The 15710-nt window shown below is 41.7% G+C and overlaps 1 protein-coding gene across 1 annotated transcript in view; it reads right to left on the reverse strand.

Moving 5' to 3' along the window:
- Positions 1–325: 325 nt before the first annotated feature.
- POMC (proopiomelanocortin) overlaps positions 326–15710 on the reverse strand; it is a 29987-nt gene continuing 14602 nt past the window's right edge. The window contains exons 2-3 of the mRNA XM_086925485.1: positions 4770–4908; positions 326–1235 (exon numbers count right to left, since the gene is read on the reverse strand). Of these exons, the coding sequence (XP_086781611.1) occupies positions 582–1235; positions 4770–4898 (783 nt within the window). The 5' untranslated portion in view covers positions 4899–4908 and the 3' untranslated portion in view covers positions 326–581. The remainder of the gene's footprint in view (positions 1236–4769; positions 4909–15710) is intronic.

Raw genomic sequence — 15710 nt, forward strand, 5'->3', positions numbered from 1 at the left:
CTTCAACTTACACACAGTAGCTTTGCATATGACACATACAAGCTCTCAGATATCTTAGAAACATAGTTTTTCTTAAGCCTCAGAATCAAATGTTGAATTTGATTCATCTGATTTGATTTTGCTTCCAAATGTTGTTACAGATGTGACCGTGTTAACAGGAGGATGCAGAGTTATGTGTCTCACCATGCTTCCTGAAGGTACCACACAACACAGAAACAAACTAGGAAGGACATCTAGGAGACTAATTTAGCTTGCAAAAAATGTATTTTCTTCCATTCATTTACAGTATTGTACAGTCTGTTGAATATGAAAATAATTTAGCCAACCAAAAAACTAGATGTTCACTCATAGAAGCTTATTATTCGTTCCTTATGTACATCATTGCCATTTTTATTACATTTTTTCTATTCATTCTCTGAAGGGTTATACATTCAAAAGTAAGAGAACATAAAGTCAGATTTCAGAAACAGCAGACCGTTCAGTAATATAACAGGAACTGGTCAACGTAACTGTATTGATGTGAAGCGCGCTCGTAGTGTGCCTGAAGCTAGCTGTGCACTAAGACTCACTCTCAAAGCTCCCTACTGCCCTTTTTTGTGGGCGTTCTTGATGGCGTTTTTGAATAGAGTCATTAGTGGTGTTTGACTCCGCTCAGGGGCCATGAACCCACCGTAGCGTTTGTCCTTGGGTGGAGTTCCCCACCGGAAGTGATGCATCCTGTAGGTTCCGTCTTTTTTCTCTGCAAGGCCCATCATCACCTCGTTGTTTTCCAGGCCTTCTTGGGAGTCGTATTCAGGGTAGTCGAGCCCAAGTGAGAGGTCTCTTTTGAGATCCAGGGGATAGCTCTCGGAGGACTCGTCTTCAACGCCGTTGGGGTACACCTTGATGGGCCGCCTCTTCCTGCCGACTGGTTTCCCCCACCGGAAGTGCTCCATGGAGTAGGAGCGTTTGTTGTCTTGCCTTTCCATGCCCTCGCCCTCTTTGCTGCTATCATGGGCGCCGCTGCTCTGGCTCTCTGAGGTGGTGAAGACACTGACCATTGGATTGCTGGGGAGATCTTCTCTCTTATTTCCTGCAGTGTTGCCGCTGGTGCTGTTCTGTCTACCGAACTTGTTCCAGCGGAAGTGGCTCATAACATATTTACGAATGTTCTCTGACAGTGGTTGCATGTGGCCATTCCCAGGGTAGACGGGAGACTCGGCTGACAGTTCCACTTTACAAGCCTTGATACATTCCTGCGGAAAATGAACAAGATTATTAGGAAATGCCAATGTGATGGTATACATTGAAAATTTCACTTGAGATATCTACTCTCATTGCAAAATGGGTTAGGAGAGTAGGGGCCAGATATACGACGCTTTTGCGACTCGCAATTTGCGACTCGCTATTTGGCATGTATAACAGTGTCAGAGACACTGTTAGCAATTCATAGTGGGGTCGCAAAATGCGAGGCCCATGAATATTAATGAGCCACTCGCAATTTTCAACCCCATTGGAAATGGCAGGCCCGCCCAGCTATGGTGGCCTGCTGGGCTCAGCAGGCCACCATGTCTGGCACTGCTTTTAAATAAAACATTTTTTTTAATGCAGCCCGTTTTCCTTAAAGGAAAACGGGATGCATTTAAAAAACAGAAAATGAAACATTTTCGTTTCATATTTTAAGGGCAGGTAGTGGTCCCTGGGAGCACTGCCTGACCGCGAAAAATATTTTCAGAGCCAGTCATGAAGGGGAAGGCGTCCCCTGAGTACCCCTTCCCGTTAACGACTCCATTACCACCCTCTTGAAGAGGGTGGTAATTTGCAAGTGTTTTGCGACTGCAATTCGGTCGCAAAACATTGGTACATGACTATGCAATCCCTATGAGGAAGGGAACGCCCCTTCCTAATAGCAAGTCGCAAAACCTATATAGCGAGTCACAAATAAATATCGACTCACTAAATAGGCTTTGTACATGGCCCATGAGGTTTCTGCATGTGCAAGCGGGTCGCAAACCTATTTGTGCATGCAAAGACGGGTCGTACATCTGGCCCTAGAACTATTGAAACACATCATTACCATGGCATAATTTATCCAGGAGAGACAACTAAAACTCAAGTGCTGTAACAATGAGAAATATTTTACTAGTTTAATGAGATGGGCTTTTATACAGTGGAAGACATGACTGAAACGTTTGTAATAGGAGTCTATGTTGGTCACAGGAGTCTATATTGGTCAACATCAGCTGGGTTTGGCCTCATTTAGCAGCTTGCTAATTTAGTGATATGACACCAATGGAAAATACTGAGATTTTCAATGTGTTTTGGAAGATGCTCATATGCTTCGCAGATACGATACTGACCTGAAACTCATTCATAGCATGTTTGCATCTCAAATCCTAAGGCCTCTGTTAAATTGACCAGGACCAAGCAACATCAAATGCAAACTGAATAGGCAAAGCTGAAAAGGAGGTAAGTGGTATCTGACTGCCACCTAGTTGTCTTTGGATGAGGAGTAAATAAAACCATGTAATGAAAGAGGTGGATGAAGTTGAATAGGTGGCATCCATTAACTTATCTTTTGAGTTCAGTGCCATCGCTGAGTTGAGAGTGGTCCCAAAGATTTAGGAAGGGTGCTAAGGAGGTTAGATTGTTTTAGGGTAACTGGATGTGTTGAGATGCACAGCAGCGAGTGTTGCGCTTCGAACTGGCAGCAGCAGCTCATTGTGGTATTGTTTCTTCCCCTCAAGCCAACCTGGGGATAAGGTAATGTATGCAATTTTGCTGGGGATGGAACTGGACTGTATTTGATCAACAGGATTGTGGTTGTCAAGACATGTTTGGTGCTGGACCAACAGAATGTTCACAAAGATTTAGATGAGGGAAGAGATGTTGGCAGTAGGCATGACGTGGTAAGATGTTTGGGGAAGGAAAATAGGCTTTTAAGGAGAGGTGTAGTGATTACTTGCTTCTGTAGTTCTTTTTATTTGCTTCCTATTGAAGTGATCGATGGAGTCTAAGACGCAGGTGCATGCATCAAGAAGTTTGTATTGGATGATTCTTTGGACTGTCAATAAGATGTTTCAGAGTGGGTTTGTCTTTGTGGTTCAGGTGGTGTTTTGAATCTAATGTCCTGTTAAATCATATTACCCTGATATTAGTCATGAACAAGTCGGATGTTACATTGCACAATGCTTGGGATTGGTTGGCTGAAGATCTGATCAGGTGGGGTTCATCACCTAAGGAATAGTTTTGTAAAGTTAACAGGGTGATTATTTGCTTTAGTGACTCTTAAAGAGGCTATCCGGTGAATGATGTCACATTAGATCTATAAACCCAAGATGACATCATCAAATAAACCAACATTCTAGACAAAGCTATGCTTCTCAGATGAGCTATAACAGGAGCATAAAACAGTTGTAAGAAGCTGATTTTACTTATTTTGAGTTCACTTGGGCGGTATTTAACAAAGCCAAAGCTGTCATACTGTGTGTCTATATTTTAAAAGAATAAATAATGGGCATCTGTGAATGATGGTTTCATGGCGCTATAATGCCCTTATCAGCTCCTGAAGGCACGATGGTCAGTCATGAGGCCAACATTTTTATCTGACCTTTTGCTGTAGTACGTAATATGTACTATTTTAATTATGGATTTTCTGTTGGTTGACATCTGTATTTAATAAACTATCTGATTTTTAAGAATTTTGGAAGCTCCTGGGTGTCACCTGTTTCTGTGCACTGGACAGGAGGCATGGTCTATAGCTATGCATGTCCCACTGTTTGCAGTATCTATTAGGAACATGGCAGTGGCAGTGGCCATGCCCGTTGGCAAGTACCTTTCCATGGCACTGTAAGTGCATGAGAAAAGTTCATAGATGCCATGTTGGTTGATTGGGAAACAAGGCATTTGTTACATTGTAATTGCTTACATAGATTTCATCAACATCTGAAAAGAGTTGGTCTTCACAAATTCAATACATTTTTTGTATATCTGCCCATGCAGTCCCATAGTTTATCAATGCTTCATCATTGCCCTATACATCCAGAAATTCTGGAGCTAGGCATGCCACTGAAACCCAAACAATGGCAACATAGGACCTGATTCACAAAGGTAAACAAACACTTTTGTGTACGTTAACTATTTCTTTTATGTTCACAACTACGAGTTAATAGTAAGTTTATAATCGGAGAGGTTCCACAGTCGGGTTGGAGAACTGGCTTCTCTTGTTGAGTGGGGAAGTCTGAAATCTACTCCCTACATAAGAGGTGAACATGTTGGAAACCTCCGACACAAGCAGCTGAACTTGCTGCTTTCATGACAATCAAGGTTTGGAACGAGCATTGATGAGAAAGTCATAAATTGCTGGTCCTAATGGTTGGGGCCCATGATGAACTAACCTCCAGCATGTTGACATCTGTATCCTTGTGTAAGAAGGGCTGATGCTACAACACAATCATCCACTGAAACTGCTAATGATTAATTAAAAGGAAAACTGTTATTGCTCATGAGCTAACCACCTACTGTGCAGTTCTTCATAGGGATTTGATAGGACAAGATGAGGGCATTTAAACAGTGATATTGATGAATTTATTTATCTTCTGAGTCAGTTTCGTAGGCAGCCAACTGCTGTGCCTCGCCAAATCAATGGGTCAAGTCAATGAAATCTAAAGCAAAGTTCTAGTATGTAGTGGTGGAATGTAGCTTCTCTAGATAAGAGTATTGCATGCATGGGCAGAGAAGATGAGTGGTACATAACAGAATTGTAGATTTGCTGTTGATGTTCGACTTACCAATACACTGCCCTCAGTAGCCAGGTCTCGGCATTTGTTGCTTTCCCAGCATTGGTTGTGGGCCAAGACCGTGTGGCATAATAAGGCTCCGAGTGTGGCAAGGACACCGCTCCATACTGGTCTTAACATTTTCGGGACCCTGAGAAGAAAAGAGACTGAAATTAAGATAGTGCTTTACATAAAGCTCACACAAGGCATCAGTGATGTCATCAATTATGTAATTTTCATGTCATGAGTGATGTAACATGTGAAGTCAGAAGCAGTGTAGGATGGACGTTATAGTTAACTCATTGAACTATAACTGGTGAATTTCAGTGTTTGTTTTGGCCTTTTAAACATTGATTTTTACCTCATTTCAACACCAAACTATAACGTTACATTAACCTCAGTTTTTTTCAGTAAATTTCTGGGGGGGGTTTCAATAAAAGGGAAGGTCCTATTGCCATTCTTAACTATAATGTCTCTTTAGGTGTGTTTTTTGAGTGGATTTCTTCAGGATTTGAACATATGCAGCCAACGACCCCTCTGTGCAGGGTCTCTTGCCATGCGCATCACAGGGTTGGCCCAAGCCATTCCTCCATGGTTGGTCAACCCACTGCAGTCTGCACTCCATGGCACGCTTGCTGTTCCTACCCTCTTCCCGTCTGCCCTCCGTTCACTATCCATGTTCTCCTGCCCCTTCCTCCTGCTCTTTGTGGTCAGCGTACTGCTCATGCCCACTTCCCCATGCCCCCGTTCTCTGTTTACGTGCCCCTACCCCCTCCCCGCTCGCCTGTGCTGCCACTGTCCTCTGTTGCTGCCCCTGCCCCGCTGTCCCGCTCTCACAGATCAAATTGTTGTACAATGTGAAAGTGTAGAGAGAACACTCTTAACTTTGCATGGGTCAAGCACACAGCCTTACCATTGTTTTGTCATTTACAGAAGTGGAGCTTCAGCTGGTATATGCATATTTACCATTCTTTCCCATTGAGGCATCTTTTCTGTGAATTGAGTGTCCGTACCAGAAAAGAAACCAGTCTATTTCATTATCCAACAAACCATCTAGGTATCCCTACATTGTAACCCCTTCATGCCCACCCTGAGCACTTCTTTCAATGTGAATCTCTCGAAAATGGCTGAATGGATTTACACCAAATACAGAAAAGCGTTCTTTCTGAGTCAAGTTCTAGCTTTTTGTCAAATCTGGTGCAATTCTGTACAGCTGTTATTTCTGTATCGCGTTCCAAAATGTTCTAAGGAAATTAACATGGGAAATTAATGCTTTGGGACGACCCTTTTTTCTTGGCCCTGCTTGACGGATTGGGGCAAACCTTTCCAGGAAGGAGCTGAGGCGGATTAACTTTTTGGGGGGAACTGTTTGTGAAGTTTTGTCAAATGTTGCCAATGAAATTAGAGAAACAAAAATGACTTCCTATGGAGCCTTGTACCTAACTACTGTGTAATATGTATATATTACTCAGTAAATAGGTAAAATGTAGGTAAGATATATATCTGTATCCACTCTATAATGTATCTATGATTTATTTTATTATTCTGGACCTTTTAACAATTAGAAAGAGTAGACTGTAGGCAACAGTTGTTATAGCTTGCCAGGACTCAAGATTTAGTGTGAGGCGGGTACTTTAAGGAGACAGATGCAGCAGAGGTGCCAACCTCTTTCTAAGTGGCTTTTTCTACATCAACTAGAGAGTATCTCTGATGGTGGAGCCTGTGGCCCTCTTCACAGTCACTCTAAATGAGGAGCTGTGTGGAAGTTGTGAAACAGAACATCCATTGTGTTTGGCTGTGGCACATTTCTCCTGCCTATATATTATTATGGCCTTATTATTTTGCTAACAGCCCGTTCTCCAAATAAAGAACATACATATGCATCTGTCTCCTTAAAGTACCTGCTTCATGCTTTGACTAAATCTTGAGTACTGACAAGCAACATCAATTGTAGGCCTAGCATGTGGTAGACAGAGTTTGTATATCTGATTGAGGCCCTGTGGTAGCCGGGCATTTAAAGGTGTGAGATCGGCCAGATCATGTGCCTGTTTTATGTAAGGCAGATGGGTATCTGGGTGAAACTAATAGTATGCAAATTGAGCCTGGGAAGCCAGAAAATAGATATGAAAATCAGGGACGGCAAAACCACAGCATTCATGTGGTAGGGTGAGGGTGTCCCAAGCTCTCTGGGGTCTACGACCAGCCCAGAATAATTTTAAGAGCAGAGTGCATAGTGAAGCAAAAAAGAGTTTGTTAAAGAGATGGGTATGTTTAGAAACAAGTGTAGAAAGCGGGGAAGTAGATTCTTTTTTGTAATGACCATCCAGCTCACCATCAGGGCTGGACTGGCTGTAGCTTGCATCGGGCGTTTGCCCGGAAGGATGGAGGGGTGGGGGCTGGTTTTGTTACTGGGGGACGAGTTTGCAGCGATATCCTTAAGGGAAGGACTTTTTGCAGCATTTAGCGGATGCCATGACAGACCCCTGACACTAACACTGCTTGCTGGTCGACTTTAAGTGACTTATCTAGCCACAAGCCCAAGCTCTTTATTTTAGACTTCGGGACCGGGGGGGCCCCGGACAGGTTGGCCATGCCAGTTTGAGCTCCTTATTGGAGGTGTTACCTAGATACATGATTTCAGTTTTGTCTCCATTGAGCCTGAGACACGAATGTTGCATCCAGGAAGCCACCTTCTCCAGGCAGGTTTGTATGTCGGATGGGTCATTAAGGGGGTGATTTAGAGATATCACCAGCTGAGTGTCATCTGCGTGACAACTTTGCCCCATACTGCTGGATGACCTCGGCCAATGGCCTCATAAACAAATAAAAAATTGTGGGGCTCAGGGAGGATTCCTGAGGAACTCCATAGCTGAGAGGTAATGCCCTGGGGGTGGATTCCCCCACAAAAACCTGAAACGTTCTGCCTTGAGGAAGGATTGAATCCAAGAGCTGGCTCCTGCCGAGACCCCGGCCCTCCTAAGCCTCTCAATAAGGATATCAAAATAAACTGTGCCGAAAGCGCAACGATTACATGTACAATAACTCATAAGCAGTAGATATGCCAAGTGTAATACACAATTGTTTCACAACCTTTAAAATGATTTTTGTACACAGGTACAAAAAATGTATGTAACACTACACAGAACATAACCAAACATGTTTGCTTCAGTACCTATTACACAAGTGGCAAATATTGTGCAAAAAAATGTTTGCATCGGTGCAAGTGTAATAGTGCTTTAAACAAGTTAATCTCTGCTTTGCCAGCTTGGCATTGCATGGCAAACGCCAACATTCAACCTCCAATAAAACATCATGGAATGATGCGCAGGTCAAACGCTCAGTCCTAAAAATTGCAAAATCCACATTAAAAAAAACCCCTCCTCTGCGATCTATAGTTTCTAGGCCTCCTCTGCCGCCTTAACGAAATGTCATATTTTATCCCTGCAATAAGTAATCTTCCAAACTCAACAACGTTTCTAGTTCCTTTACACTATTCTTAGCTTTGTGATGAGTTTGCTCAACGTACAATGGAGCGTTCTGTTGTATGGACATTCATATCTGAGGGTTTGATTTCAAAGGCAGATTTTGTAAATGCCGGGTTACCTCCAGGAGATTTCCAACATTGTGTAGATGCTCCAGTCATCCTGGGAGCACTCTACAACACTAGGTGGAACATCTGCATAAGTAATTCATATGTAGGTAACCATGTCATTGTATGTGACTTGTATGGGGCAGTCATATGTACAAATGAAAGACATTGTACACAATGGGGGTTTTCAGTGGGTAGTGCAGAAGAAAGGTAAAGGGGAAATGCAGCAAGTCAGCATCCCAGGCGATATTTACATCAAGGAGTGGGTGGGTGCAGGGGTGACCTATAGGAGGCGAACAGACAACAAGAGGAGGGGCGGTGCTGCAGCTGTGGGATGCTATTGGTGTGAGAATTCATCAATGGTCACCTGGTATGTGGGTGTTTAGTCTGTGACCTGCACAAAGCTAATTTTTACAGAGAAAATAGCCCTTTCGTCAATTAAATACTCGGCGTTCCTTTCCCTTTTCCATTTTGGACAAAACATCCTCTTCTGCGTTTAAGAATACTTGTTTTTCAAGGGTGGACGTCGACCAGTCGAATGAATCTGAATACTCACAAATGTACAAGTTTGCTGGGGTCGTCAAAACATCATGTCTGTAATTCTCTAAATAGAGCAAACTTTATTTTTAAAATGTATTTATTTATTTATTTATTTCATTTGTAAAGCGCCTGGTTACACCAACGGTGTGTCCCCGCGCTGAGACATATCTAGATGAGCACAAGTGTGGTTTACAAGGTCCTTAGTTCGTGCCGTCCTCGGCTTTTGTGAACAACCATGTCTTCAGCTGCTTGCGGAATGGGCATTCCTTGGGCTCTGTTCTTACGGTAATCGGCAGGGCATTCCAGCTTTTGGCTGCTAAGTACCTAAAAGAACGGGCCCCCATACGGGCCTTGAATATTCTTGGGATGCTTACTAGCGCCATGTCCCTGGATCTCAGATTTCGTCCTGGGGTATATTTAGTCAGCAATGGTTGCAGGTTTCTTGGGCTTTTATGTGAGAGGATGCGGTGGCAGTAGCACAATGCCTTAAACATGGTTCTCTTCTCTACTGGCAGCCAGTGTAAGGTGGACAGGGCTTTCTTAGAGTTAGTTCTCCTTGGACCATTTCGTTAAAAAAAATGGCACTGCCCCCTTATCTTATACTTTCCTCTCCAGGTACGTATTCCTCTTCACTCTTCCCTCCTTTCACACTAGAAGTATCCTGCCACCGCCCAATCATGAGAGCCTTTCAGGGTTGTTACTGCCGCAATACCTAATAATAACTCTTTTGCAGTTCTTATCACTCCAATGAATTTCTTTACTGATTTGATTTTTAATATCTTCGCAATACTAAAACTGAAGTCCATAATGTATTTTTATCAATGTATTTTATCATCAATTGGTTTCTCATATAACTTGTGATACAATTCTTTACTTCTCGTCTGTTTTCATTTTTTTTTTTTGATGGTACGAATATGTAAATAAAATGTTCAAATAAAAAAAGAAAATGACACTGCATTTAAAAAGAAAAGTTTATTATTTTAAGCTTATTTAAAAGGAGGCAGTGGTTCCTAAAGCACAGCCTACTCCTAAATAAACTTTTTTTACATTCACAAAGGAGAAAGAATCCAAAAAGGGCCTCTTCCCTTCTGTGAATAGGTTACCTCCTCCTTTTAATTGCCAGTAACAAAAAAATATCTATGTTTTGTGGCTAGATTTCGGTCGCAAAACATTGAAACATTAGATACCGATTCAGTATTTGGAAAGGACGCCTACAACACGCCTATTCCACATGGGTATCCAGTTGGAATCCCAAGTCAGACTCTTAAAATGGAATTGGTACTCAAGAAAAAGCATTTTCATGGTCACAAAAGCAAAATTGGATTGGTTACCCCTTTAAATTTGTCCCATAGTGCTATCATCAAATTTGTTTATAGAAAAAGGGGTGCCTTTAGCTGCAGGGATCATATATAATCTGCATAGCAGGTCTGTAAAATGCACCGGACAAGTCCTACAATAAAGTGATAGATTTAGTCTCTTTACAACTCTTCACGACCTAGTGTGTTTGCAGACTTTGGGGGTGATGCTCAGTATTTTAGAGAGAATAGTTTTACCCAGGGGCTTTAACAACTGAGCTCTTCTCCTAAAAAATAAGTCATGATTCTCAGAGGTGGTATACACTTCTGTTCGAGAAAGTGCGGAACAGGGGAAGGCAAATGAGATGAAAAGTGTGGTAAAAAGGGTAGATCATGCAATACTATTGGAAATGCCCACCAACTAGGACTTTTTGGTTTAAAAAATATATATATAAAAGATCCTGCTTTGAAAGCACTTGAAAATATAAAGCAATAGCACAGTTGGCATGGTTGTGAGATCAGTTTGGGAAATTAGAAGGGATCATCCTCAAATTTTGAAGTGGTAAGATCTTTGCAGACAATTATTTGCAAAGTTTTGGAACAATACTTAAAAATGTACAAATAGACTGAGCTGCCTAACAATAAACAGGAACATTTTCTGTGATGGTGATGTTCACGCTTCCCACCACACTCTACGCGAGGAGCAGGTTTAAAAGTAGATTTACTTCTAGAATTCTACTTTACAGTTTTCTTTGCAACTCAGACCAAAAGTCTTTCAAAGCTTGAGGATGTCTTTGAAAGATAAAATGTTGAAGTCATACTAAGTAAGGCCTAGTGTGTGATGTTGAGTGTACTTAACAAGCAAGCAGCCCATTTACTTTGCGACCTGGATTGACTCGCATACAGTCAGGAAATAGTCAGGATCAGACAATGGCAATGCGAACTCATCACAAATGCAATCTTGGAACATCACATCTTCAATCCCCTGCCAACGCAGATGTTTTCAGTTCAGCTCTGGCCATCCAGGCCTCAAGGTCCTTCTGGCTCCTAAATGACTAACTTCTTTGAAAAAACCATCATAGGCTTCAGTCAGCTGGCCCTTGTAGCCTGACTGGGTGCCAACTTTGCAATTTCCAGTCAAGGCGTCAAACATGTCAAGGGGAGGATGGCTAAAGATAGGCGAAGTATGTAATTAGGCCTCCTGCACACCAGACAGTGAAAGAAGCTCAGCTTATCCTCAGGCAGAACTGGTCAAGCAGTAGAACTCATTTTGGTCAGTCTACAGGGAGGGCTCTGGACTAAATGCATGTTGCCTCAGGCGCTGCTACAGGGACAGGAAGCCAGAAGTAGTTGTATAGTGTGCAAGGAGCCACCATCTAGTGCCACATGCAATATGGCCTCACAAAAGACGCCATTCATTCTGTAATTGGTATCAAGACATGCCCCATATAAAACCAACAGGTAGATTCATCAACGGAAATTCGGCTCGATCTGAGAATCTGGCCCTTGCGAGCGCAATATTTGCATTTGGGATTCATCATCCCAAATGCAAAAGTCGCTATTATAGAATTCGCAAATTTGCGAGGAATTGCATTTAAGGAATCTCTATTTGAGATTCCTTAAATGCAATTCATGAAACATTTAAAAATTGCGAATTCGCAATTTTGGGCCGCTATTTACCGCAAAATCAAACCTCCTGGTAAATAGCGGAAACTTAGAAAAATGCACTTAAGTGCATTTTTCTAAGTTGTATGTTACACACACACATGTCCTTGGGACATGTGTGTGCGTAACACCAGCACCCAATATCATTTCAGGGGTGCAACAGGGTGTCCTTTGGACACCCCTGAAACCTTGAAATCGCAAACTCAACATGCGAATCGCTAATAGCGATTCGCACATTGATATGTCTTCCCATTCATTCCTATGGGCCTTTAGCAATTAGCTAATCGCAAATAAGGAAGATGTAGAAATCGCTATTAATTTTGCGATTTCTACATGCATCCCGTTTTGCGAGTCTTTAATAGCGATTCCTTAATAATCGCTATTAAGGACTCGCAAAAGAGGAGAATGATGAATCTGGGGGCAAATCCACAACAGGCACTCACGGGGAAGAGAAGAGTACCAGGGAAACTGAACAGAGAGGGTTTCAGATGTCACAGAGAGGACTCCTGTCCCATCGGAAATGGTAAAAAAAAATCATAAAAATAATACTCCGGTTTCCAGGAGATCTTATCAGACACGAAACTCAGGCTAAATTATTTAAAACCACTTATACAATAATATGGTGCTTCAAGAGGGTGGAAGTGGAACCCAGAAACATGTCATAGAACAGCACCTGTCAGTAGGAAGAAAAATGAACTCAACATATTTTTAAACATTTAGTGTATCAATATGTTAGAATAATCACTTGAGAATGCCCACATTTTACTTCTATTCATGACATATTTTATTATGTGCTTACTGGTCATGACTAACAAATAAAAGAAAAACAAAAAAAAATAGATTAATGTTTGTATTAGATTACATTAAGCTACATATTTATAAAACTATTAAAATGTCAGATTGTGGAACATAATTTCAGGTGTGTCTTTCTGTGTCAGTTGGGGTCACATGAAATTCCCAGGAGTTCCCACTACCAAATTGGGCATTACTGCAACACCTGTAATCCTATGGTCAGAAATTAGAGTTTCCAACTATGTCAACATTATGCCAAAACTCGCAGTAAGGACCTAGAAGGTTTGTCTTGAAATGAGGACAGTAATAACATGCAGGCATCTCCAATTAGTTGCATGAGATGCACTTGCCCCAGCCTTATAGGGGATTACATTCCGGAAACATCCCATCCTGTGAGTCCTATCTAGGATGTGCAAAATTCCTCAGCATTGTCTGTACCACTTTGTCTACTTTTTATAATTTTGTAAACTTTATGACTCTACCAAGTTGAAGCAAATTTTTAAAAATATATGATTGTAATTGTAAATGTATTTATATAGAACTTATGACCCCTGACGAGACAATGAAACACTTTTTATGGCGAGTAGCACTCTACTCTGGAACCCAAGATTAGTAACTAGTAGGTTAGGTGAAACTCCCCCCAAAGAAGGCTTTGTTGGAGAAAAAAATCCTCAGCCCTCATTTTAGCAGTTAACAAATTGCCTCCAAATTTTTGGGGTGAAGTTCACAAAATGAACTTCTTTGAGAATTTGAGTAGTTATGAACTTAGCACACCTCTAGTCTTGATCTCGACAGGGTAACTAATCTCTGGGCCTGGTATTGCGTCCATTTTTTTTACTTTGTTCAACCCCTGTGTATGAGGTATGTATGCGCTATAAGACTGTGAGATGTATCAGTCTGTATGAGTAGTTAAACAAATAATTTAAACAGTACTTACTCATGTTTTTATTAAATGTATTATTAGCACTACTCATCCCAATGCAAGGTGTCAGAGCACGTTACATCATGTGAACACATTATTCATTGACAATAAATCAAACGTGGAAAAACAATGTGCAGGAAATGTTATATATGACTTTGAGGGGTATAAGGTGTAGGAGTCACATAACAATTCAATGATCTTTATTTGGATATGCAACATCCATAAAAGCATAAACATTTCTACATAATTAATCACATAAACATTTGCATCAAAGCATCATCTAAGTTTAAAAACTTACATAAAAAGATTTTAACGATATAAAACAGTTCAGTAAAACATCACAGAATTATCACAGGTATGTCTGGAGGCAGCATCATTTGATAAAGTGCCAGAGTGCAATTTGCAAAATGATTCTGAGAGAATAGCAGCAGGGATGGACTAGCTGTTAAATCACATAACAACATCATCTACGTTTAAATACATACGTAAAACACTAACTACATTAAACAATTATGTAAATCATTACAAAATTGACACAGTAAGAAACTGAGCGCCCTGATACTTTTAGACCTATCGGCGGCATTCGATACTGTCAGCCACTCCCTGCTATTGGACAGATTGGCTGCGTTTAGGATAAGGGGTCAGGTCCATCAGTGGCTCCAATCTTTTTTGACCGGTAGGACCCAGAGGATCCAACTGGGGGATGCCATCTCTAAAGTGGGTATTCTGGAGTGTGGAGTCCCTCAGGGTTCCGCACTATCCCCACTGCTTTTCAACCTGTATCTCCAGCCGTTGATTGACTCTCTAGCTAACATGGGCTGTCGTGTATTTAACTACGCTGACGACACCCAGCTGTTGCTGAGTATTGATAATACGATCTTGGCACAAACTAGTGCCCAGAACATCCTCAGACATACGGTTAGCTGGATGACGGCCAATCTGTTGAAAATAAATCCGGAAAAAACTGAGGTATTGGTGGTCTCCACCCTAGCCTCGCCTTGGAGTGATCTCTACTGGCCCCAGGAACTAGGGCCCTCACCGACACCGAAAAACAATGTAAAAAGTCTCGGAATCAAGATTGACAATGAGTTGTCTATGGCCAGTCAGATCTCCTCAGTAGTAGGGATGTGTACTGGCTTGATCAGACAGCTACGAAAGCTGGCCCCTCTCCTTTCCTTTTCCGCACTCCGTATGGTAGTCTCTGCCACCATTGTTTCGAGGCTAGATTATGGGAACGCCCTTTATCTAGACCTACCTAAAATCTTGATTAATAGATTGCAGGAGGTCCTGAATGACGCGGCGCGTCTGATCTTCAAGTTACCTTGAAGATCCCATGCCTCTGCTCTACTACTCAAGTTACACTGGCTCCCCATTGAACAGAGGGTGGAGTTTAAGAGCCTGTGTACAGCCTACAATGCCATCTATGGGCAAGCTCCTGCGTATATTAAAGAGCGCTTGGAGTTATATACCCCCAAGCGAGTCTTGCGGTCCGCTGAATCTCGGTTTTGGTTCCGCAGATCTGGAACAATCTACCAGAATCACTTCGGAAAGAAGCGAATCTCCTGCATTTTAGGAAGTTGTTAAAAACCTTTTTATTTAAGGAGGCACTTGATCCATGTAAATAAATCTTATTACAGGTCCCTGGCTCTCTTTCTTCCTCATGCATTGTTGTTTGCTATTTGTTTTTAAGCGCCTAAAGACCTGTTGGTGAGTTGGCGCTATAAAACACCAAGTTAACAATAACAATAACAATAATATGTGTATCAAGTAGCAGCATCATATAAGAAAGTACCAATGTGCAAAGTGCAAATTATTCTAAAAAGTGTGTCTAATACAATCTGGCCCACCTATCAGGGGTCTATAGAAGCACGTGAGCGAGTAGCCATTTTCAAAAAAGTGCAGACTCGAGATGTTAAGTTTTCATCATTACGCTGGAGAATAGTTCCATATGCAGCCTTGAGGTCCGGTATTTTATTAGCCCTAAAGAACGAAATCAAAAGTTGCATACTGTACTTTTGATAAAAAGTACAGAAGAACAAAAAATGCAGCATCGACTGCTTGCCTGAGTTGCCACAAGGGCAGGCTGTTCCTCAATATTAGGTTGATAGCCTAAGGGAAAACATAACAAATATTTTAGTGAGCCAGATCTA

The sequence above is a fragment of the Lissotriton vulgaris genome, chromosome 6, assembly GCF_964263255.1.
Source record: "Lissotriton vulgaris chromosome 6, aLisVul1.2, whole genome shotgun sequence".
NCBI lineage: Eukaryota > Metazoa > Chordata > Amphibia > Caudata > Salamandridae > Lissotriton > Lissotriton vulgaris.